The 26,544-nt window shown below is 43.5% G+C and overlaps 1 protein-coding gene across 1 annotated transcript; it reads right to left on the bottom strand.

Moving 5' to 3' along the window:
• Positions 1-4,489: 4,489 nt before the first annotated feature.
• Positions 4,490-24,604, bottom strand: mettl1 (methyltransferase 1, tRNA methylguanosine). Its single transcript, XM_084167730.1, has 6 exons — positions 24,423-24,604; positions 23,481-23,608; positions 21,419-21,603; positions 17,134-17,247; positions 6,729-6,830; positions 4,490-5,734 (listed from the first exon to the last, which is right to left on the bottom strand). The coding sequence occupies exons 1-6, from the start codon at positions 24,500-24,502 to the stop codon at positions 5,618-5,620; spliced, it is 726 nt and encodes a 241-aa protein (XP_084023856.1). The 5' UTR covers positions 24,503-24,604; the 3' UTR covers positions 4,490-5,617.
• Positions 24,605-26,544: the final 1,940 nt, after the last annotated feature.

Genomic DNA, 26,544 nt, shown 5'->3' with positions numbered 1-26,544 from the left:
GGTCATTGTCCTGCTGGAAGGTGAACCTCTGTCCCAGTCTCAAATCTCGAAGACTGAAACAGGTTTCCCTCAAGAATTTCCTTGTATTTAGCGCCATCCATCATTCCTTCAATTCTGACCAGTTTTCCAGTCCCTGCCAATGAAAACATCCCCACAGCATGATGCTGCCACCACCATGCTTCACTGTGGGGATGGTGTTCTCGGAGTGATGAGAGGTGTTGGGTTTGCGCCAGACAGAGCGTTTTCCTTGACGGCCAAAAAGCTCAGTTTTAGTCTCATCTGACCAGAGTACCTTCTTCCATATGTTTGGGGAGTCTCCCACATGCCTTTTGGCGAACACCAAACGTGTTTGCTTATTTTTTTCTTTAAGCAATGGCTTTTTTCTGGCCACTTTTCCGTAAAGCCCAGCTCTGTGGAGTGTACAGCTTAAAGTGGTCCTATGGACAGATACTTCAATCTCCGCTGTGGAGCTTTACAGCTCCTTCAGGGTTATCTTTGGTCTCTTTGTTGCCTCTGATTAATGCCCTCCTTGCCTGGTCCGTGAGTTTTGGTGGGCGGCTCTCTCTTGGCAGGTTTGTTGTGGTGCCAAATTCTTTAAATTTTTTAATAATGGATTTAAATGTTGCTCCGTGGGATGTTCAAAGTTCCTGATATTTTTTTATAACCCAACCCTGATCTGTACTTCTCCACAACTTTGTCCCTGACCTGTTTGGAGAGCTCCTTGGTCATTTACATTTTAGTCATTTAGCAGACGCTCTTATCCAGAGCGACTTACAGGAGCAATTAGGGTTAAGTGCCTTGCTCAAGGGCACATTTACGTCATTTAGCAGACGCTCTTATCCAGAGCGACTTACAAATTGGTGCATTCACCCTATAGCCAGTGGGAAAACCACTTTACACTTTTTTTTTTCTTTTTTTTTTGGGGGGGGGGGGGTAGAAGGATTGGTCTTCATGGTGCCGCTTGCTTGGTGGTGCACCTTGCTTAGTGGTGTTGCAGACTCTGGGGCCTTTCAGAACAGGTGTATATATACTGAGATCATGTGACACTTAGATTGCACACAGGTGGACTTTATTTAACTAATTATGTGACTTCTGAAGGTAATTCGATGCACCAGATCTTATTTAAGGGCTTCATAGCAAAGGGGGTGAATACATATGCACGCACCACTTTTCCGTTATTTATTTTTTAGCATTTTTTGAAACAAGTTATTTTTTTCATTTCACTTCACCAATTTGGACTATTTTGTGTATGTCCATTACATGAAATCCAAATAAAAATCAATTTAAATTACAGGTTGTGATGCAACAAAATAGGAAAAACGCCAAGGGGGATGAATACTTTTGCAAGGCACTGTAAGTGCATCGACAACGTCGTCCCCACAGTGACCGTACATATATATCCCAACCAGAAGCCATGGATTACAGGCAACATCCACACTGAGCTAAAGGCTAGAGCTGCCGCTTATAAGAAATCTCGCAATGCCCTTCGACAAACCATCAAACAGGCAAAGCGTCAATACAGAACTGAGATCGAATCCTACTACACCAGCTCTGACACTCGTCGGATGTGGCAGGGCTTGCAAACTATTACAAAGGGAAACCCACCCGCGAGCTGCCCAGACAAGCTAAATGCCTTCTATGCTCGCTTCGAGGCAAGCAACACTGAACCATGCATGAGAGCACCAGCTATTCCGGACGAGTGTGTGATCACGCTCTCCGTAGCTGATGTGAGTAAGACCTTTAAACAGGTTAGCATTCACAAGGCCGCAGGGCCAGACGGATTACCAGGACGGGTACTCAGAGCATGCGCTGACCAGCTGGCAAGTGTCTTCACTAACATTTTCAACCTCTCCCTGACCCAGTCTGTAATACCTACATGTTTCAAGCAGACCACCATAGTCCCTGTGCCCAAGAACACCAATGTAACCTGCCTAAATTACTACCGCCCCATAGCATTCACATCTGTATCCATGAAATGCTTTGAAAGGCTGGTCATGGCTCACATCAACACCATCATCCCAGAAACCCTGGACCCATTCCAATTCGCATACCGTCACAACAGATCCACAGATGACACAATCTCTATTGCACTCCACACTGCCCTTTCCCATCTGGAAAAAAGGAACACCCATGTGAGAATGGTGTTCATTGACTACAGCTCAGCGTTCAATACCATAGTGCCCTCCAAGCTCATCACTAAGCTAAGGAACCTGGGACTAAACATCCTGGACTTCCTGACGGGCTGCCCCCAGGTGGTGAGGGTAGGCAACAACATATCCGCCACGCTGACCCTCAACACGGGGGCCCCTCAGGTGTCAATGCACAGTCCCCTCCTGTACTCCCTGTTCACCCACAACACCATCATTATGTTTACAGACGACCCAACGGTGGTAGGCCTGATCACAGACGACAATGAGACAGCCACCTGGCAGTGTGGTGCCAGGACAACAACCTCTCCTTTAATGTGAGCAAGACAAAAGGAGCTGATCGTGGACTACAGGAAAAGGAGGGCCAAGCACGCTTCCATTCACATCAACGGAGCTGTAGTGGAGCGGGTGGAGAGCTTCAAATTCCTTGGTGTCCACATCACTAAGGACCTGCCATGGTCCAAACTCACCAAGACAGTCATGAAGGGGGAACGACAATGCCTATTCCCCCTCAGGAGGCTGAAAATAATTTGGCATGGGAACTCAGATCCTCAAAATGTTATACAGCTGCACCAGAGAGCATACTGACTGGTTGCATCACCGCTTGATATGGCAACTGCTCTGCATCCAACCGCAAGGCGCTACGGAGGGTAGTGCTTACGGCCCAGTACATTACTGGGGACGAGCTTCCTGCCATCCAGGACCTCTATACAAGGCATGTCAGAGGAAGGCCCTAAAAATGGTCAAAGACTCTACACCCAAGTTATAGACTGTTCTCTTTGCTACCGCAAGGCAAGCAGTACCAGAGAGCCAAGTCTGGGACCAAAAGGCTCCTTAACAGCTTCCACCCCCAAGCCAGAAGACTGCTGAACAGTTAAGCAAATGGCTACCTGGACTATTTGCATTGACCCCCTTATTGTATTCTTATTTTTTGCACTGACTCACTCTCTTGCACAGGCTCGATGTATACTCACACATACTACACTGACACTCCAAAACACACATACGCTGCTGCTACTCTTTACCCCCTACCTACATGAACATATTACCTCAATTACCTCGACTAACCTGTACCCCTGCACATTGACTCTGTACCAGTACCCCTTGTATATAGCCTCGTTATTGTTATTTTATTGTGTTACTATTTTTTTCTTTAGTTTATTTTGCAAATGTTTCTTACTTTTTTTAAACTGTGCATTGTTGGTTAAGGGCTTGTGAGTAAGAATTTCATGGTAAGGTCTACACCTGTTGTATTCGGGGCATGTGACAAATAAAATTTGATTTGAATCGTTCCTGCTCACAACGAGGTGAAGAGCAGAAGAATTTAAGGAATTAATCCGAGACTCCCCATAGTTGTGTTGTACCAAGAGTACTGACTGAAAGGGAACCAGAGGTTTCAGACTGTATCCATCCCTGGTTTCCTGACTGTGGAGTTCCACTATTGAGGCATGTGCTGTCCTGTTCCTAGCCAACACCCCCTGCAGCGGTAGAACAGGCTCATTTCAAACCTGCACCATCCCGTTTCTGGCTTTTCTACAGACATGCTTCAAACCATATGGTCCAAGGTGTGCTGAATGAACACATTTGATCACGATTCAGGAATAATATACCAGTGTGGATTGAAAGGACCAAAGGACCAAAACTTCAAGTTTAAACGGGCCCACTGATTGTGACCCAAATGGCACCCTATTCCCTATATAGTGCACTACTTTTGACCAGGGCCCATAAGGCGCTGGTTAAAAGTAGAGCATTATGTAGGGAAAGGGTCCCATTGGGAACACAACCGCTGCTCGAAGCAGATGCCTCCAATCTCCTCTCTCCCTGCTCAGGACAGAGCCAACTGAATATGTTATGTGATGATTCTTGTAGGTCTCAGACAGCAAGTGCAGTACAATACACATCATTCAATATACTTCTTGTTGTCTGCAAATACATTTTGGATACCATTTGCAGTGTCATCAATTGTAATATGCAGAAGTCAATGCACTTAGCATTATATACTTGCAATTAACATTTTTGGCAAATGTTTCCAGATTTTTCTGATAAATGAAGAATAGGACATGAAGAATAAGAACTGAAGAAGCCTCTAAGTTTTAGCTGAATCCTCTCCTGGTCTCCCTCAAACTCCATCTATGACTGTTATACTTCAATGTCTCTCTCCTTTTATTTACGGTGAAGTCTCCAACACTAGCGGCTCGTAGCCAAAACCAACACTTCCCCTGTCAAGTTGGAACACAAAAAGCCTTGGAGGCTAAACCAAAATCCAAAAATAGCAGTCAAGGTTTGGCAGATGGTCGGAACAAGTGATTGCATCCCACAATTAAAAAGGTGGGGGAAAAAAGTGGCATGAGAAAAATAAAGATTTATTCATGCTGTCATGAAAGTATAATGAATCAATACAAAGCTTCATTGCAGATTAATCTCCAATTTAGCACGCCTTTGTGAGCAGTCTAATTAGCAACAGGTTTTGAGTGTAAATAATGGCTAAAGTGTTGATCTTCTTGTGTACGTTTTTTTTTTTTACGGTGAATCCAATAATTCCAACTCAGGCACATTTTCAAAAAAGGTAATGGTAGATGCTTCAGTTTGGCCATTTAAACCATTGACCAATGACCACACATTCATATTACTGTCCACCAAATCGGGAAGAACCAAAGTTTAAGACGAACAAGCCAAGTTTTACCCCTGGAGAAAACCTAGCAGCAGAGAAGAAGAGGCGAAGCGAGAGGTTTTATTCAGCCCAAAAGCCCAAAATCTGTCCACGAAAATAAACCCACGAAGTGAGGAATCTTTGTATGGAGGTCAATGAGTGTCGAATTTGGTCAACAACATTTTCTATTGCTAATTTGCTACGTATGGCTTATTTGATCGAATAGAAGTTTTGTAATTGTTAGGTTGTTACGAATAAAAGGATACAAGTGGATGTGGCATGTGGCATTTCGGCAACTTTGGGAAAAAAATGACTTTATATCGGAGTTGTGCCTGTTGCCATAGCGATAGATAGGACTCATCATGGATATAACCCTTTTTAGCATGGACATTGCAATTGAGGACTTCCATTTTAAAGTAGTCAACTGGGTGGGGATTCCTATTAGTTGGGAGCAATCAGCCAATGAAGAAGACGAAAACTGACTACTTTAAATGGAGATGCCCATGCTGTCACAGACACAAAGGAGTCCTCTATCTATCTCTATGGCATGTTGTTCACACACGTATCTGCCCTTTCATTGGCTAGAATGGTCCCACCTGATCTCGCCTCCTCCGGCCTGCCTTCCATCTTTGAGGACATGTATTTCCATTGTTAGAGGGGTCACTTGACTATCTTGTCAATATAATAGACAATCTTTTCTAGCCGTCATTTTGGTCATCCATTTTTCTGTCCTTGCATGGGAAGAGCTGATGCTCCTATCAGCAAGGCAAAAAGTTCAGTTTATCCAACATCCAACTGATATGTCTGTAATAACGGGGTTTTAGTTTTGGTCTTCTACCCTCCGGAAAACTGCCAGGTAGTTCTTCCCTCCGTTCCTCTGCACCTTCTTCCCCTCCTCTGTACAGGTTCCCAGGCGACTGATGATGACATCATCAACCTGCCAAACAAAGGGACAATTTTGAAGGGTCTGAAGAGCGCTACCCCAAAATTACCATTACTATTTTGGGGGTTTTAATAGTAGAATTACTATTTGTCGATTTGTCTAATTTACCAGGTTTCCTAATCATAATATTTGGGATGGCTTAAAAACTGTATGATACTGGCAAGTATGTTGACAATGTTTTCTAAATTGGAAGGTAGGAAGATTGTTGGATATACTTAACAAAAATCAAGTTCTGAACATAAGGCTGGAGTTATGCTAAGCAACTTTCACGCAAGTGACATAATTTCAAGAAACTTTGCTGATACATGAGGCAATGCAACAGCCAATCAAATTGAAGCTGCTTTTGTCATATAATTCCTCCATATGGTATGAAAATTCTAAACTCACCCAATGTCATCTGCTGCATTACACCGCGATTTCACAAATGATTTGTTTCTCCAACCGTTTGGTTATTGTATAAGGACTGATTTAGACAAAATACTGGCTGTACAACTTAGCTAGCCAAAATGAAATTGCCAGCACTGTTTTATCAAAATAGCTACCTAATGTCTCTCCTGTCCACCTTGATCGCGGGTTTACCGTAGCACTGACAGCTGTGTTGTTGACATGACAACTTGGTCAGAGTTCCGAACCTTCGAATGGATCATGTTACAAAAGCATTTGTTTTGATTGGTTGTTGTTCGCAACTAGTTGCAAGTTGAAAGGTTGCAACTGGATGCAAACAAGTTGCAGATGAGTTGCTGGGGGGTGTTTCACTAAGCAATCAAGAAGCAACTCAGTGACAAGCAACCAAAGTTGCGTGAAAGTTGCTTCGTCTAACTCCAGGCTAAGGAGTTTCACTTCTTTGTTACAATCAATTTCTCACTTGCTTATATGGGGTTCAAGGTTGGCTTCTCTATGACAAATATTATGACAAAGTATTACATAAGTAAAAACAGAATTGATATTAATTGTCAAGAAGGACTGTCTAAAATGTCAGTCATCGTACCAGTTCCGCATCGGGGACCCGTGTGAACAGCAGATGCTCACTGAAATGTTTCACCATCCAGAGATGCACTTCCTCCACATCTGTGTTGGTGTACACCAAACCCTGGGAGACACAAAACAAGAGTTAACACAATGTCCTCATAATTAAGTTTATACAACAGGTGGGTCTAATCCTGAATGCTGATTGGTTAAAACCACATTCCAGCCAGTGTCTATTCCACAAGTTACCACCGGCTAAATCGATGACGTTAAAATGCCTATTTACTCTGTTCCATCTGCCTGCACAATCCGCTGTCTCATCAGCCCAGCAATTTATAAACTTGATCTCCACTATAAAACGCATCTAGACATTATCTCACATTTCTTTTAGACTAACATTTAGTTTTCAACAGCTCAGATTTGTATAAACCTTGCTGTCTGTCTCTCCGACATTTGCAACATTGTTTCGATATTCAAATTCGATCTCCAGCTGTCCTATAGTAATGAACCTGTCGGGAGTCGGGACGAGACAGACGGGCAGGCAGCGTTTCTCAGCCAGTCGAAATCATGAATCAGCTGGCATAATTTTTATGGATATATACAAAGACACGTAAATTGAAAAAAGGTAAAACTAAAGTGCAGCTAGTTTGCAGTCTTTCGAGCTTCAGTTTGAAGTGATTGTGTTAGCTGTGTTGTTGGCTAGCTCCTCTGAACAACAGTGCCCTGACGAGTGAGCAAATGTTCTATTCCAGGCGAAATCGAACTTCATAGCTCATTGATATGGATGTATCCACATAGAAAACAGCTTAAACAAATGCAGCTACTTTGCTGTTATTCTGGCTGCACTTTTTGACATGACTGTAAGTTAGCCGTAGTTCGCTAACTAGCAAGCAAGGGATAATAACGTTGCCAGCCAGTATGGCAATGGAACATTTAGAACGTCGACTGGGTCAGGTCCATAGATACAGAAATACTGGGTCACGTCTCTAGCAACCGAACCGATAGAACGAACGACCAGCCGGCTTGGGAAGCAACCCTAGATTTGTGTCGGGACTATATCTTGTGGAAGGATGAAAAAGTTAATGAAAATATGTCAATCAATATTTGAATATGTTGGTAACCCGTTGTATAAAAGTGATAATGCCCTCGAAGCCGGTGTTTGGAGGATATATTGGCACGGTTTGCCGGCCCTCGACAAACTAATGTTGAGATGAGTCCACGTCCCACAATCTGTTACTCAATTCCAAATGAATGGGAACGACAAGCACCATATTATAAGGTCAGTGTTTTTTCTGCATAGAAAAATCATGGGCGGGCCGCCATGTGTGTTTTTTCAGGCCGCCTAAGTACAATAAATAAATAAAATAAGAAATAAAATAATTATGTATTTTTTAAATTGATGGTAAAACGTTTTCAGTGTAAACTTAGACTAAAACCAGATATAAAGTATTTAGAAAATATAACGGCCTACACTACCAGTCAAAAGTTTTAGAACACCTACACATTCAAGGGTTTTTCTTTATTTTTACTATTTTCTACATTGTAGAATAATACTGAAGACATCAAAACTATGAAATAACACATATGGAATCATGTAGTAACCAAAAAAGTGTTAAACAAATCCAAATATATTTTATATTTGAAATTCTTCAAATAGCCAGTTCTCTCTGCTACCACACGGCAAGCGGTACCTGAGCGCCAAGTCTGGGACCAAAAGGCTCCTGAACAGCTTCTACCCCCAAACCATAAGACTGCTGAACAGTTAATAAAATGGCTACCCGGACTATTTACATTGACCCCCTTTATTATTTATTGTAATTTTTTTGTTTTTGCACTGGCTCTATGCACACTCACTTCACTCTACCCATGAACTCACACATACTACACTGACACGCCAAACACACACACATTAACGCCACACACACAGACACATTTTCACTTACGCTGCTGCTACTCTGTTTATTATATACAGTTCAAGTCGGAAGTTTACATACACCTTAGCCAAATACATTTAAACTCAGTTTTTCACAATTCCTGACATTTAATCCTAGTAACAATTCCCTGTATTAGGTCAGTTAGGATCACCACTTTATTTTAAGAATGTGAAATGTCAGAATAATAGTAGAGGGAATGATTTATTTCAGCTTTTATTTCTGTCATCACATTCCCAGTGGGTCAGAAGTTTACATACACTCAATTAGTATTTGGTAGCATTGCCTTTAAATTGTTTAACTTGGGTCAAACGTTTCGGAAGTATGCTTGGGGTCATTGTCCATTTTGAAGACCCATTTGCGACCAAGCTTTAACTTCCTGACTGATGTCTTGAGATGTTGCTTCAATATATGCACATCATTTTCCTTCCTCATGATGCCATCTACTTTGTGAATTGCACCAGTCCCTCCTGCAGCAAAGCACCCCCACAGCATGATGCTGTCACCCCCGTGCTTCACGGTTGGGATGGTGTTCTTCGGCTTGCAAGATCCCCCTTTTTCCTCCAAACATAACAATGGTCATTATGGCCAAACAGTTCTATTTGTTTCATCAGACCAGAGGAAATTTCTCCAAAAAGTACGATCTTTGTCCCCATGTCCAGTTGCAAACCGTAGTCTGGCTTTTTTATGGCGGTTTTGGAGCAGTGGCTTCTTCCTTGCTGAGCGGCCTTCAGGTTATGTTGATATAGGACTCGTTTTACTGTGGATATAGATACTTTTGTACCCGTTTCCTCCAGCATCTTCACAAGGTCCTTTGCTGTTGTTCTGGAATTGATTTGCACTTTTCGCACAAAAGTATGTTCATCTCTAGGAGACGGAACGCGTCTCCTTCCTGAGAGGTATGACGGCTGCGAGGTCCCATGTGTTTACACTTGCGTACTATTGTTTGTACAGATGAACGTGGTACCTTCAGGCATTTGGAAATTGCTCCCAAGGATGAACCATACTTGTGGAGGTCTTCAGTTTTTTTTCTGAGGTCTTGGCTGATTTCTTTTGATTTTCCCATGGTGTCAAGCAAAGAGGCACTGAGTTTGAAGGTAGGCCTTGAAATACATCCACAGGTACATCTCCAATTGACTCAAATGATGTAAATTAGCCTATCAGAAGCTTCTAAAGACATGACATCATTTTCTGGAATTTTCCAAGCTGTTTAAAAGGCACAGTCAACTTAGTGTATGTAAACTTCTGACCCACTGGAATTGTGATATAGTGAATTATAAGTGAAATGATCTGTCTGTAAACAGTTGTTGTAGAAATTACTTGTGTCATGCACAAAGTAGATGTCCTAACCGACTTATCAAAACTATAGTTTGTTAACAAGACATTTGTGGAGTGGTTGAAAAACAAGTTTTAATGACTCCAACCTAAGTGTATGTAAACTTCCGACTTCAACTGTATCCTGATTGCCACTTTCACCCCTACCTACATGTGCAGTACATACTTTATTACCTCAACTACATAGTACCCCTGCACATTGACTCTGTACTGGTACTCCGTGTATATAGCCTCATTATTGTTATTTTACTGTGCTACTATTTCCTTTTTTATTCAGCAAATATTTGTCTTACTTTTTAACTCTGCATTTTTGGGAACGGGCTCGAAAGTAAGCATTTAACCAATAACATTTTCTTTGAAACATGCCTTGGTGTGGTGGCCTTAAATACTTTGAAGAGCAAAGGTTTCTTTTTTTCCTCAAAAGGACAGAAATAACCCAAAGCCAACAGAGGTTTATAACCTGTGTCATTGTAGTTTACATTGGAGCGCAGACAGATAGTATAATTAGAACAGGGCTTTCTTGGAAAACTCAGTAATGGCATAGATTTGCACAGCGCCCGGTTGTTAGCTCAGTGATGTAGCGTTCACGTTGAGGCCAGGAGGTGGGGAGCCGTGGAGGTGGGGGGAGGGTGTGTGTGATGGAGGTGTGTTCTGGGCGGATCGATGTTGTAGTCTAAATTGCCAGAGAAAAATTCTCTAGACAGCTCTCCACCTCCACCCCCCAGAGGAGATCAGTGTCTGGCTTGGGCCCCGTGTCAGTGCTGCTGAGTGTAACGGTAAAGCCTACAGACGGACGCACGTGAGCACATTAAAATCCCACATGCACAAACATAAGCCTCCCATTGTTCTCCCAATCCTCAGTCTCTCCTCGCTGCCACAGTGAACTGACACCAAGAGCCCCACACAAATCTGACATGTATGAAACGGTGAGGCAGATAACAGACAGATGAGGAGGATAGAAAGCAAGTGAGGGTGAGGTCAATTCCAGGCCATTTATGCAATGTACAGTGGGGGAAAAAAGTATTTAGTCAGCCACCAATTGTGCAAGTTCTCCCACTTAAAAAGATGAGAGAGGCCTGTAATTATCATCATAGGTACACGTCAACTATGACAGACAAATTGAGAAAAAAAAATCCAGAAAATCACATTGAATGAATTTATTTGCAAATTATGGTGGAAAATAAGTATTTGGTCACCTACAAACAAGCAATATTTCTGGCTCTCACAGACCTTTAACTTCTTCTTTAAGAGGCTCCTCTGTCCTCCACTCGTTACCTGTATTAATGGCACCTGTTTGAACTTGTTATCAGTATAAAAGACACCTGTCCACAACCTCAAACAGTCACACTCCAAACTCCACTATGGCCAAGACCAAAGAGCTGTCAAAGGACACCAGAAACAAAATTGTAGACCTGCACCAGGCTGGGAAGACTGAATCTGCAATAGGTAAGCAGCTTGGTTTGAAGAAATCAACTGTGGGAGCAATTATTAGGAAATGGATGACATACAACTGTGGGAGCAATTATTAGGAAATGGATGACATACAAGACCACTGATAATCTCCCTCGATCTGGGGCTCCACGCAAGATCTCACCCCGTGGGGTCAAAATGATCACAAGAACGGTGAGCAAAAATCCCAGAACCGCACGGGGGGACCTAGTGAATGACCTGCAGAGAGCTGGGACCAAAGTAACAAAGCCTACCATCAGTAACACACTACGCCGCCAGGGACTCAAATCCTGCAGTGCCAGACGTGTCCCCCTGCTTAAGCCAGTACATGTCCAGGCCCGTCTGAAGTTTGCTAGAGTGCATTTGGATGATCCAGAAGAGGATTGGGAGAATGTCATATGGTCAGATGAAACCAAAATAGAAATTTTTGGTAAAAACTCATCGTGTTTGGAGGACAAAGAATGCTGAGTTGCATCCAAAGAACACCATACCTACTGTGAAGCATGGGGGTGGAAACATCATGCTTTGGGGCTGTTTTTCTGCAAAGGGACCAGGACGACTGATCCGTGTAAAGGAAAGAATGAATGGGGCCATGTATCGTGAGATTTTGAGTGAAAACCTCCTTCCATCAGCAAGGGCATTGAAGATGAAACGTGGCTGGGTCTTTCAGCATGACAATGATCCCAAACACACCGCCCGGGCAACGAAGGAGTGGCTTCGTAAGAAGCATTTCAAGGTCCTGGAGTGGCCTAGCCAGTCTCCAGATCTCAACCCCATAGAAAATCTTTGGAGGGAGTTGAAAGTCCGTGTTGCCCAGCGACAGCCCCAAAACATCACTGCTCTAGAGGAGATCTGCATGGAGGAATGGGCCAAAATACCAGCAACAGTGTGTGAAAACCTTGTGAAGACTTACAGAAAACGTTTGACCTGTGTCATTGCCAACAAAGGGTATATAACAAAGTATTGAGAAACTTTTGTTATTGACCAAATACTTATTTTCCACCATAATTTGCAAATAAATTCATAAAAAATCCTACAATGTGATTTTCTGGAAAAAAAAATCTCATTTTGTCTGTCATAGTTGACATGTACCTATGATGAAAATTACAGGCCTCTCTCATCTTTTTAAGTGGGAGAACTTGCACAATTGGTGGCTGACTAAATACTTTTTTTCCCCCACTGTAGCTAGTACTGTCCTCTCATATGTATCATATGTCTTGCTGTTGGAAAAAGTAACTGAAGACCCTTCCCATTGCTCAACCACATCCCTAACTCAACTGTTGACTTTGGGTGCCCCTGATGAACCCCCCCCATACGCTGTGCTCTGTCCTTAACCCTACTCTCAGTGTGTAGGCTACGCCTTGACTTCTTTCTCCAACCGAGACTGCTCTTCTCTGTGTCACAGAGGCTCTCCGCACTACCAAAGCTGACTCTGTTCTCATCCTCCTAAATCCATCCGCTGCCTTCGACACTGTCAACCATCATCTCAGGCTCTGCACACTCTTGGATTGCATCCTACCTGGCAGGCTGTTCCTTCCAGGTGATGTGGAGAGGATATGTGTCTGCACCACATACTCTCACTACTGGTGTGCCCCAGGGCTCGGTTCTAGGCCTATCTCAGCCTGGATGTCGGCCCACCAACTCAAGCTCAACCTCGACAAGACGGAGCTGCTCTTCCTCCCGGGGAAGGCCTGCCCAATCAAAGACCTCTCCATCACGGTTGACAACTCCACAGTGTCGCCCTCCCAGAGTGCAAAGAACCTTGGCGTGACACTGGACAACAGCCTGTCGTTCTCTGCAAACATCAAAGCAGTGACCCGCTCCTGCAGGTTCATGCTCTACAACATCCGTAGAGTATGACCCTAACTCACACAGGAAGCGGCGCAGGTCCTAATCCAGGCACTTGTCTTCTCCTATCTGGACTACTGCAACTCGCTGTTGGCTGGGCTCCCCGCTTGTGCCATCAAACCCCTGCAACTTATCCAGAACGCTGCAGCCCGCCTGGTTTTCAACCTTCCCAAGTTATTCCATGTCACCCCGCTCCTCCGCACACTCCATTGGCTTCCAGTCGAAGCTCGCATCCACTACAAGACCATGGTGCATGCCTACGGAGCAGCAAGAGGAACTGCCCCTCCCTACCTTCAGGCTATGCTCAAACTAGGAGTGGGCGATATACCGGTTTGATAGTAAAAACCGGTATTGTGCCGCGCCATGATATGGATTTAGCAATATCATGGATACCGCGATTTATTCAGAATTCATAAATTCGAATTTTGCATCAATATTTTTTTGTTCCAAATTTCAACTGAGTGATAGTACTAAGTAGCTACATCTTTTTTTTATTTTTTTTATCCAACCTTTCTTGGTTCTTACGAATAAAAGAATGTATGTTAATATGTTGACCTATTTTTATGAGCGCACGTCGCATGCACTTGTTGCACGCATGTAGTGCTAGCAACAAAGAAGTGTGCAGGCAGCTGCAGTTAGGAGGCAGGTTAACTATTGGGGGAAAACTTTACAATCCAGGATGAGCGAAAACACAGAAATTGATGTTGCTCAAGAGCAGGAGGATAAATTGGTTAAGAAGAAAGGGGGCACCTCTGTTGTTTGGAACTGGTTTGGCTTTAAAATCTCCGACCCCGACCAAAACACTACCCTATGCAAGTTGTGTCGTCGTGTTGTCTTAGCAAAAGGTGGAAACACGACCAACCTGTTCAATCACTTAAAAAACATACATGTCCGTGAGTATGAACAATGCACCAGAATGCGTGAGACAGTAAGCCCAGGAGCTCGCCCGAAGACAAGCCAGACTCGCACTCAACAATCAATTATATCATCATTTGCTGCCGGTACTTGCTATGAGAAGACGAGCAAAAAATGGATAGACATCACAGCTGCGATTACAAATCACATAGCGAAGGACATGGTACCGATTCAAACTGTGGAGAAAGAGGGGTTCAGAAAGTTGATTCAAACTCTGGACCCAAGATATGAGATCCCGAGCCGCAAATATTTTAGCCAAAAATGCCTGCCACAGCTTTACACAGAATGCTGGGACAGAGTTTACAGTGAGATAAATAACATTCCATTCTTCTCCACTACTGCCGATCTATGGTCAAGTCGTACCACAGAACCTTATATAAGCCTCACAATCCATTACATAGACGGTGACTGGAAACTGAAAAGTAAGTGCCTACAGACGTCTTATTTCCCAGACGACCACACCGGGGAAATAATTGCAGGTGGGCTGAGGGACATACTGTCGTCCTGGGGATTAAAAGAGTCGCGTCAAGTTTGTATGACGACCGACAGCGGATCGAACATGATCAAGGCATTGCAGCTGAACAAGTGGGCAAACCTTGGATGTTTCGGACACAGGCTGCACAATGCTATTGGTAAGTTTCAGGACTGTAGCCTAGGCCTACCCTGTATGATGCTTATTATTAAGAAAAAATACAGCTCACATCAGCCATGTACCGTAGGCTAAATCTAAGCACATCAGATTTGTAAAATGTGTAACAGTTGAATGTAAATGCCGTAAATCCTCAAACAAAGATTAAAAGTTATATTGTATTGTGATTTCTATATAAAAATGCATTATTATTAATTATTATTGTATTGTGATTTGATTATTTTTCACCCTATTATTTTGATTTCTTATTCCCAATTTCCAGAGAGGAGTGTCCAAAACGCTCCCGGGCCACAGGGGTGTGCGATTTCCCGGGCCACAGGGGTTTGCAAAAAGGTGGTTAGCACGTTCTCATACAGCTGGAAAAAGCAGAAGGCCCTGATGACAGCACAGAATGAACTAAGCCTGCCCCTGCACAAGCTCATCACAGAATCTCCGACAAGGTGGGGATCTCGTCTGAAAATGATGGAAAGAGTCCTGGAGCAGGAAAAGGCCATTACACAGGTCCTGGCAGGGGACAAAAAGACACGGCACCTTGTACCTACCTGGCAAGACATCCAGGTCTTGGAATCAGTCACAGCAGCACTGAAGCCACTCCAGGACTTTACAGATGCCCTGTCAGGAGAAGCGTATGTGAGCGTGTCCTATTTGAAGCCTGTCATCAATCTGTTAAATGCAGAGGTTCTAAATCTGAGCAAGGACGATACAGAACTGACCAAAGAGATCAAGATCAAGGTTCTTGATTACTTGAATAACAAGTACACTGACCCTGCAACAGATGAGCTGCTCTCCATGGCTACCTTTCTAGATCCAAGGTTCAAGACCAGGTACATGTCCGCTGAGAAACTGGAGGACATTAAGGTATTTATTCATTTGTTCTTGTTTTATTGCTTCAAATGTAAAGCACTTTGGGCTGCATTTTATGTATGAAAGGTGCTATACAAATAAAGTTTAATTATTTTCATTTTTTAAGGTGAGAGCTGCCTCAGAGACCGAAGCCCTCCGGGTGGAGAACACAGCCCTGGGAAAATCGTCTCTTGCAGAGGATCACACTGACAGGGAGAAAGAAGCTTCCACTGCTCATCAATCAGGCAAGAAGCCCAAGAAGAGCCTTGGGAGCTTCTTTAAGCAGACCAGCAGTGCACCTGCCTCATGTTCAGAGAGGCAGATCATTGAGCAAGAGCTGAATAGCTACATTCTGGCAACGGCAGCAGACAGCGAGTCTGATCCTTTGGAGTGGTGGCGATTTCACGGATCTAATTTTCCACGTGTGAGTTGTCTGGCAAAGAAATACTTATGCATCCCTGCCACAAGTGCCCCCTCTGAGAGGGCATTCAGCACTGGGGGCAATGTGGTGACATGTCACAGGGCAGCACTAAAGCCAGAAACAGTCAACATGCTGGTATTCCTGGCACGGAACTTGTGAAGAAAGTTCTAGTGAAGATTTGTTGATATTGTTGATAATTGATGGTTGAGGCTTGAAAGGTTTAGTTTCAAACGGTTAGTTTTTTACATATCTACGGACCGTAGCCAAAACAAACACACGTATTTGAATTTGTAATTACCTTATTTTCTTTATCTCCTGTTATTTTTTATTTAATTTTACTTAATATCTAATTTATATATATATATATATATATATATATAGGCCTACCTACCTCATGTTTACGGAATGCATGTTTGCACAATACAAATAAAAACTTTTCAGGTCCATACGGTCCAATGCCTCACTCTTTCTGGTTATATAAGGTTCAAATACATATTTTTCCTTAACTAATATAATTTAACCAAGAAGGGATATTAAAATGTGATTCATATTTTTTTACGTCATATATCGTGATATCATATCGATATCGTCTGGACAGTGGAAAATATCGTGATATGAATTTTAGCTCATATCGCCCACCCCTAGCTCAAACACTACACCCCAATCCGAGAACTCCATTCTGCCACCTCTGGTCTCTCGGACCTCCCACCCCTAGGGGAAAGAACTCCCGCTCAGCCCAGTCCAAGCTCTTCTCTATCCTGGCACCCCAATGGTGGAACCAGCTTCCCACTGAAGCTAGGACAGCAGAGTCCCTGCCCATCATCTGAAAGCACCTGAAACCCTACCTCTTCAAAGAGTATCTTAAATAATCCCCCTCCTCACCTCAACTACTTTATTGAGGAAAAGTGTACTTACTATGCCTGTGTATATGTGGTTGTCCCACTTGAATGCACTAACCAAATGTATGTCGCTCTGGATAAGAGCGTCTGCTAAATTACTAAAACGTAAATGTAGGCGTCCTATGCTCTGTCCTTACCCCTACTCTCAGTGTGTAGGCATACTCGGCCAACAGAGTGGGACTGATGATCCTCCACTTGTGCTTGGTCTTCTTGAAGTGCGGGTCAGGAAACAGGAAGAACATCTTACTGAGCTGAGGAGAGAAATCAACAAAACGGTCACAATGCAAATAAGACCAGACAGACAGAGGCCAGGCATCTCAAGTTCAACTGACCTCAGTGAAGAAACACAGTCCTCCAGCTCCTACTTCCTCTGGTACTACTTTTACCATTTGTGAAAACAAGAGAACTATGCTGCTAAATATTCTCTTATATCAAACCAGTGTATCAATGTGGTTATTATTCAAACCAGTCTATCAAGTTATTATAGTCAGCTCTCTGTAGTTCTCATAATATTTTGGTGTCAGTTGTCAGGCAGCCCGCATTGTAAAGGTGGAAATTCCCTCTTTAAGTGATTTTTATTAAGATAAAGTCCCCCTCCCTTTGACAAGATGTACACAACTTACTACTATTAGTCTGACTGCGATATTAAAAACTGTTCCAGTTGACTCTTTTTTAAATAAATAATGTCATGTAAAAACAGAAAAACGGGGGGATAATCACAGAGGACTGCCGTCGCTCCAGGGTGGTTGGGACTGGGCCCCACTCTTCACAAAATGGAAAAAACGACACACTTTAATTAGTGCTCTGGCACAGTGTTAAAAAAGAACGTTGAGGGGAAACAAAGAGAGAAGACATATTGGGGAGTATAGCGCCGTTTCTACCCACACGTACATCATGCATGTGGGTGCGCAAATATCGCCCAGGGGCTCCCGTTTATGTCTGTGCATATGACAGAGAGAGTGTGTGTGTGTGTGTGTGTGTGTGTCGGTCGGTCTGTGTTTTTCCAAAGCACTTAATCCTCGACACAAAATGGGCAGGTCTCAATGACGTCATTACAGCCAAGCCGGTAAAAATAGTGCTCTGGGGGTTTCTTCCATAGATAGAATCTACACACTTTTTGCGTTCCTTTCAGTTGTCAGCCCCAGGTGTTACCCCCTCTCCTAGGACAGTAATATACTATAACATGTCTTGAGTGAAATTCACTGTCTCCTACCTGATGTACTGTCTGCTTAATCAAATCAAATTTTATTTGCCATCTGCGCCGAATACAACATGTGTAGACATTACCATGAAATGCTTACTTACAGCCCTTAACCAACAATGCATTTATTTTTTAATCAAAAAGTAAAATAAAACAGTGTTGAGAAAAAAAGAGCAGAAGTAAAATAAAATAACAGTAGGGAGGCTATATACAGGGGGGTACCAGTGCAGAGTCAATGTGCTAGTTGAGGTAATATGTACATGTGGGTAGAGTTAAAATGACTATGCATAAATAATTAACAGAGTAGCAGCAGCGTAGAAATGTGGAGTGGGGGTGGGGGGGCAGTGCAAATAGTCCGGGTAGCCATGATTAGTGTTCAGGAGTCTTATGGCTTGGGGTAGAAGCTGTTGAGAAGCCTTTTGGACCTAGACTTGGCGCTCCGGCACCGTTTGCCTTGCGGTAGCAGAGAGAACAGTCTATGACTAGGGTGGCTGGAGTCTTTCACAATTTTGAGGGCCTTCCTCTGACACCGCCTGGTATAGAGGTCCTGGATGGCAGGAAGCTTGGCCCCAGTGATGTACTGGGCCGTACGCACTACCCTCTGAAGTGCCTTGCGGTCGGAGGCCGAGCAGTTGCCATACCAGGCGGTGATGCAACCAGTCAGGATGCTCTCGATGGTGCAGCTGTAGAACTTTTTGAGGATCTGAGGACCCATGCCAAATCTTTTCAGTCTCCTGAGGGGGAATAGGCTTTGTCGTGCCCTCTTCACGACTGTCTTGGTGTGTTTGGACCATGATAGTTTGTTGGTGATGTGGACACCAAGGAACTTGAAGCTCTCAACCTGTTCCACTACAGCCCCGTCAATGAGAATGGGGGCGTGCTCAGTCCTCTTTTTTTACCTGTAGTCCACAATCATCTCCTTTGTCTTGGTCACGTTGAGGGAGAGGTTGTTATCCTGGCACCATACCGCCAGGTCTCTGACCTCCTCCCTATAGGCTGTCTCATCGTTGTCGGTGATCAGGCCTACCACTGTTGTGTCGTTGGCAAACTTAATGATGGTGTTGGAGTCGTGCCTGGCCATGCAGTCATGGGTGAACAGGGAGTACAGGTGGGGACTGAGCACGCACCCCTGAGGGGCCCCCTGTGTTGAGGATCAGCGTTGCAGGTGTGTTGTTACCTACCCTTACCACCTGGGTGCGGCCTGTCAGGAAGTCCAGGATACAATTGCAGAGGGAGGTGTTTAGTCCCAGGATCCTTAGCTTAGTGATGAGCTTTGAGGGCAGTATGGTGTTGAATGCTGAGCTGTAGTCAATGAATAGCATTCTCATGTAGGTGTTCCTCTTGTCCAGGTGGGAAAGGGCAGTGTGGAGTGCAATAGAGATTGCATCATCTGTGGATCTGTTGGGGCGGTATGCAAATTGGAGTGGGTCTAGGGTTTCTGGGATAATGGTGTTGGTGTGAGCCATGACCAGCCTTTCAAAGCACTTCATGGCTACAGACGTCAGTGCTACGGGTCGGTAGTCATTTAGGCAGGTTATCTTAGTGTCCTTGGGCACGGGGACTATGGTGGTCTGCTTCAAACATGTTGGTATTACTGACTCAGTCAGGGACATGTTGAAAATGTCAGTGAAGACACTTGCCAGTTGGTCAGCACATGCTCGGAGTACATGTCCTGGTAATCCGTCTGGCCCTGCGGCCTTGTGAATGTTGACCTGCTTCAGTGTTGCTTGCCTCGAAGCGAGCATAGAAGTGGTTTAGCTCGTCTGGTATGCTTGTGTCACTGGGCAGCTCGCAGCTGTGCTTCCCTTTGTAGTCTGTAATAGTTTTCAAGCCCTGCCACATCCGACGAGCGTCAGAGCTCATCATGTCAATGTGTCTATTCAAACCCAGCCAAGGAGCTATACTCCAATACAAGAACTTGAAGGAAAATGTGACATTTTATCATTTCTTATTTGCTTTTACTTCCTTTTCCATTCGATTTGTTCACTTTAATGTGTGTTGCAATTTTAAATGTGCTTTACATAAAGTTTGATTTAGGTTACTCAGTCCTGGTACTGGAGGTTCCACTATGTAGGCTAAGCTAGCTTGTTTTATCAGTCATTCTGATTAATTGGGTTGAATTCTAAGGCGAAACCCTCCACTATTAGGCTGTAAAATACTGATTAGTGTATAGTCTTATGTTCAGCTGATGTGACGCCTGGCATGTGGTCACTGGCACGGTGTCACCTTTGTTGAGAAATTCATTAGAGGCTAAAATCTCTGGGTTGTGACATAAGGTTTGGAAATCATTAGCCATTGTTACTCTACGGTATAGAGATAAGAACTAAGTTGCTGTACTGGTCATATTGATACCTGGTGCTGCTGATCAAACACTTCCTATTGTTGCCACTAGAGGGCTGTAAACTACCTAATACAGATACTGTGCATTTCAAGTTTTATTAGTTGTGCATACGGGACACACATGGTATACACCATCCAACTAAATGCTTACTTGCAGGTTCCTTCTCGACAAGGCAACAACAATAATACATAATAAAAGATAAGGATACAAAAATAAAGTAAATGGCTCAGTAGAATAGAATAACTTTTTTAGCATAAGTATAATACAGGGAGGCACAATTCATAGTCCAATATTTGCACGTATTTTGGGGAGGGGGGGATTGGGGGGGCAAGTGTTTAAATTGTGCAGTATTTAGCAATCGTAACAAGTGCTGGTAGCAGCAGTTGTGATGTGTGTGGGTTTATTTTACTCACTGATTGGTTATGAACATGTTGTGTATCCACTATTTTGTGATACACAGAAATATTTATATTGTGGTTGATAGGAAGGACACTTTATTTAATAATTACTACGGTGGATAGCTTCACATACCCTCAATGCCCAATGGTCAGAAAGCTGTGCAAAAGTGTAGCAAACACCATTTGAATTTGAGCATCATTGCCAGGCATCAAAACATTTTGAAAACTTGCTGAATGGATTAAGTACTGTACTATTTAGAGGTGAGGTGTTTGACAGACATGTCTACAAATAAATATAAACACAATAGATACAAGGGCAAGGCAGAAGTGTTATGTGGCTGACAACCCCAGATGGTCTCTGGCTACCTCATTCATCATCATTTATTTAAAGTGTATTTTACAAACAAATGTCACAGTACACTACACAGAAAAAAGAAAGGGGGAAAAAGGAAGACAGAAAAGGGGCGGGAACAGTTAAGTACCTGTCCCTTGGAGAAGAAGTTGGGCAGGTACTTCATGGCGTTGCTCCGTAAGCAGGCGATGTTCTGGTAGCTGCCCGTCTCTGCTGCACGCAGGGAGCGGATACGGTCCTGGACATAATCAGACACTTTGACACGGATCTCCAGGCCCAGGATCAGTTGGTTTGGGAAGAGCGGGGATAACTCCACTGAGATAGAGAGGAGGTAGGTTATTAATCTGACCTGGGAACAGGTGGCAAATAAAAAGTTGCAAGAACCACTAAAACAGAGTCTACTACGATACTGATGGCTGTGGAAAAGGAGAGGATACAGAATGTTGAAAGGTCATACTCCTCGATTCGCACAGCATGCGGTGCCGGAGCACCAAGTCTGTGACCCAAAGGCTCCTGAACAGCTTCTACCCCCAAGCCATAAGACTGCTGAACAGTTAATCAAATTGCTACCCTGACTATTTGCATTGACCCCCTTTTTATTTGCACTGACTCTCTTGCACCTGCTCTATGCACACACACTACACTGACATTCCAACACACACACACAAATTAACACCACACACATTCACACTTTCACACACAATGCTGCTACTGTTTTAATATCTATCCCGATTGCCTAGTCACTTTTACTCCAACTTACATGTACATATTACCTCAATTACACCTCAACTACCTCATACCCATTGGCATTGACTCATACCGGTACTCCTTGTATATAGTCTTGTTATTGTTATTGTGTTACCATTTCCTTTTTTGCACATTTGCCGTATATTTATTTACTCTGCATTGTTGGTAAAGGGCTCCTAAGTAAGCATTTCACGGTAAAGTCTACACCTGTTGTATTTGGAGCATGTGACAAATACAATTACATTTGACTGTGTTCCCTGCATTAGTCACTATAGGTTATTGTATTAAATATACAGAAAAAATACTGTACAATGTTATCATTTAGGTTAATCCAGGAATATAGACAGACAGAATATACTGTACACTCAGTGGCCAATTTATTAGGTACAACCATCTAGTACCGGGTCGGACCAACCTTTGCCTCCAGAACAGCCTGAGTTCTTTGAGGGAATGGAAACGTTTCTCAATTGGTATCAAGGGATCTAATGTGTGCCAGGAAAACATTCCCCACACCATTATACCACCGCCATCAGCCTGTATCGTTGACACCAGGCAGGATGGGGCAATGGACTCATGCTGCTTACGCCAAATCCTGACTCTGTCATCAGCATGACGCAACAGGAACCGTGATTCGTCGGACTAGGCTATGTTTTTTCACTCCTCAATTGTCCAGTGTTGGTGATTGCGTGCCCACTGGAGCCGCTTGTTTTTAGGTGATAGGAGTGGATTCCGGTGTAGTCGTCTGCTGCAATAGTCCATCCGTGACAAGGACTAAGGAGTTGTGCGTTCTGAGATGCCATTCTACACACACAGTTGTACTACACCGTTATTTGCTTGTTTGTGGCCCGCCTGTTTGTGTGCACGATTCTTGTCATTCTCCTTCGACCTCTCATCAACAAACTGTTTTCACCCACAGGACTGCCGCTGACTGGATTTTATTTGTTCGTCACACCATTCTTGGTAAACCCTAGACACTGTCGTGCGTGAAAAGCCCAGGAGGCCAGCCGTTTCTGAGATACTGGAACCGGCGGGCCTGGCATCGATTATCATACCACCCTCAAAGTCGCTTAGGTCACTCGTGTTGCCCATTCTAATGTTCAAGCGAACAGTAACTGAATGCCTCAATGCCGGTCTGCCTGCTTTATATATCAAGCCATGGCCAAGTGACTCATTTTCGTTAACTGGCCACTGAGTGTACAATGAAAGAACCTACCAAGCCAAATCTCCTGACCATGTTGCAAGTCAACAGCACCCTCAGATGGAACAACCAAAAATGACACCTACAAAGGACAGTCTCACTCACATCAGTTCAATTTAGGACTGACAGTCCTCTGTCAACAACACTTGATGGTTGAGTATTTTTGTTAGTAAGCATGAGAATGATAAAGACTGGTGTTGGGTAATAAGGGTGAGGAATTATCATGGATTAGAAGACCATGCCATACCGAGAAGTCCCCCATATCCACAGCCGATGTCTGCAAACTCCACTTGTGCAGCCTTTTTGGTCGACTGGTGGTCGCTGAAGAACTCAGGGTACAGCTGGGACCAGTCCATGTCCTCTGGACAGACAGGGCTGAGAAGAGGTCATGGTGAAATAGGTATAAGTATGAAATCAACAGACCTGAGCAAATGCTGACCAGCACAAGGTGAAACTGACTTCTAATCCAATGCAGTACTTTCTCTACGTTTACAAAATGTATTAATTACTAAATAACTACAGTGCACTTGGTCAATAGCTCATGTATAAGTAGCCTTTAATACCGGCTTCCTGACATAAAAGCAAGCTAGCTTGCTGATTAGGAAAGGCTTATATTCCACTGACATTTTCGTAATGTTGTCTTGTGCAATGATTTATATATACCATTTTGTGTAGCCAGAATGTTGTAAACTGTAATTTGAACTTCATCTGCTGGTTGTCCCTTGTGCCGTTGGAAATTTTATAAAAAATATCCACAGGATAGTTTTATTAAACAGACTTTTCGCTTAGTAATTTATGAGCTTGCGTTAAGTGATGAACAAACCGAAAGCCACGCAGACACGCGTTTTGGAAAGTCGTTTTAATGATACTTACTTTCCTGTGGATATTTTGAAAAAGTTCAAATGAGTTTATTCAACATTCTGACTTGTAAAACGACTGTTGTGTCGTCAGGCATCTAAACAAGCGACGAGTGAGGAGAGAGAACTCCACACGGAAGCGTAACAGCAATCTAGTTTAGAGAAACGTTTTGCTTTTGGCAATTTCTTGCTCAATAAAGCTGTGACGTGAAATGAATTCAAACATACAGTAGTACATCGACTAGAAGCTTGGCCAATTTTGCGGGCAACATGCGTTAGCTAACGAGTTAGCTTGCTAAACCTTTTACCAAAAGGACTGACGAGTGACTCACTATTCAAACGTGTGGTCTGCCATGGGATTCGAGTGGGCTCGCTGCCTGTAATATCGCTTCTGAGGCATCGACACGCTCATCTTGTATTAATTGAAGTATTAGATTCAAATGTATCTACGAGGTATCTACTTTGCTCCCACGGTGTTCTTTCCAGTTTTCGGTCGCTTCCTTTTTACGTCACCAGATGACGATAACAGATTCTGGATTCTAATTGGTTGTGGTGCAACAAAGCATCCAATGCGTTGATACAATCTACTATAGCCCACTGCTGAATTGTATCAATTCAAATGTTTACATTTCTCACTTCTATTTAGACGTTATTCTATTTCATTGTTTTGGGTCATTGTCATGCTGTAATACCCATCCACGACCCATTTTCAATGCCCTGGCTGAGGGAAGGAGGTTCTCACCCAAGATTTGACATTACATGGCCCTGTCCATCATCCCTTTGATGCGGTGAAGTTGTCCTGTCCCCTTAGCAGAAAAACACCCCCAAAGCATAATGTTTCCACCTCCATGTTTGACGGTGGGGATGGTGTTCTTGGGGTCATAGGCAGCATTCCTCCTCCTCCAAACACGGCGAGTTTAGCCAAAGAGCTCGATTTTGGTCTCATCTGACCACAACACTTTCACCCAGTTCTCCTCTGAATCATTCAGATGTTCATTGGCAAACTTCAGACAGGCCTGTATATGTGCTTTCTTGAGCAGGGGGACCTTGCGGGCGCTGCAGGATTTCAGTCCTTCACGGCATAGTGTGTTACCAATTGTTTTCTTGGTGACTATGGTCCCAGCTGCCTTGAGATCATTAACAAGATCCTCCCGTGTAGTTCTGGGCTGATTCCTCACTGTTCTCATGATCATTGCAACTCCATGAGGTGAGATCTTGCATGGAGCCCCAGGCCGAGGGAGATTGACAGTTCTTTTGTGTTTCTTCCATTTGCGAATAATCGCACCAACTGTTGTCACCTTCTCACCAAGCTGCTTGGCAATGGTCTTGTAGCCCATTCCAGCCTTGTGTAGGTCTACAATCTTGTCCCTGACATCCTTGGAGAGCTCTTTGGTCTTGGCCATGGTGGAGAGTTTGGAATCTGATTGATTGATTGCTTCTGTGGACAGGTGTCTTTTATACAGGTAACAAACTGAGATTAGGAGCACTCCCTTTAAGAGTGTGCTCCTAATCTCAGCTCGTTACCTGTATAAAAGACACCTGGGAGCCAGAAATCTTTCTGATTGAGAGGGGGTCAAATACTTATTTCCCTCATTAAAATGCAAATCAATTTATTACATTTTTGACATGCGTTTTTCTGGATTTTTTTGTTGTTATTCTGTCTCTCACTGTTCAAATAAACCTACCATTAAAATTATAGACTGCAGCAGGGGATCAAATACTTTTTTTCCCTCACTGTATCTAGGAAAACCAAAGTTCCAAAGGCTGGGCCTAATATAGTGTATAAGAGGTTATACAATACGTTTTGTAGTGATTCCTATATTGAAGATATAAAGCATATTTGATGGTCTGTGGTGTGTAATGAGGAGCAACCAGACGCTGCACTTGACACATTTATGAAATTGCTTATTCCAGTTACTACACTGAACAAAAATATAAACGCAACATGTAAAATGTTTCATGAGCTGAAATAAAATAACCCAGATGCACAAAATGCTAATTTCTCTCAAATTTTGTGCACAAACTTGTTTACATCCCAGTTAGTGAGCATTTCTTCTTTGCCAAGGTAATCCATCCACCTGACAGGTGTGACATATCAATAAGCTTATTAAACAGCATGATCATTACAGAGGTGCACCTTGCACATGGTCAGATGACGCAGATGCTAAGCTACAGGACTGTTTTGCTAGCACAGACTGGAATATGTTCCGGGATTCTTCCGATGGCATTGAGGAGTACACCACATCAGTCACTGGCTTCATCAATAAGTGCATCGATGACGTCGTCCCCACAGTGACCGTACGTACATTCCCCAACCAGAAGCCATAGATTACAGGCAACATCCGCACTAAACTAAAGGGTAGAGCTGCCGCTTTCAAGGAGTGGGACTCTAACCCGGACGCTTATAAGAAATGCCGCTATGCCCTCCGACGAACCATCAAACAGGCAAAGCGT

Source organism: Coregonus lavaretus (genome assembly GCF_964263955.1).
Source record: "Coregonus lavaretus genome assembly, chromosome: 8".
Taxonomy (NCBI): domain Eukaryota; kingdom Metazoa; phylum Chordata; class Actinopteri; order Salmoniformes; family Salmonidae; genus Coregonus; species Coregonus lavaretus.
The sequence above is the reverse complement of the archived record's forward strand: the minus strand, read 5'-3'. Positions and strand labels throughout refer to the sequence as shown.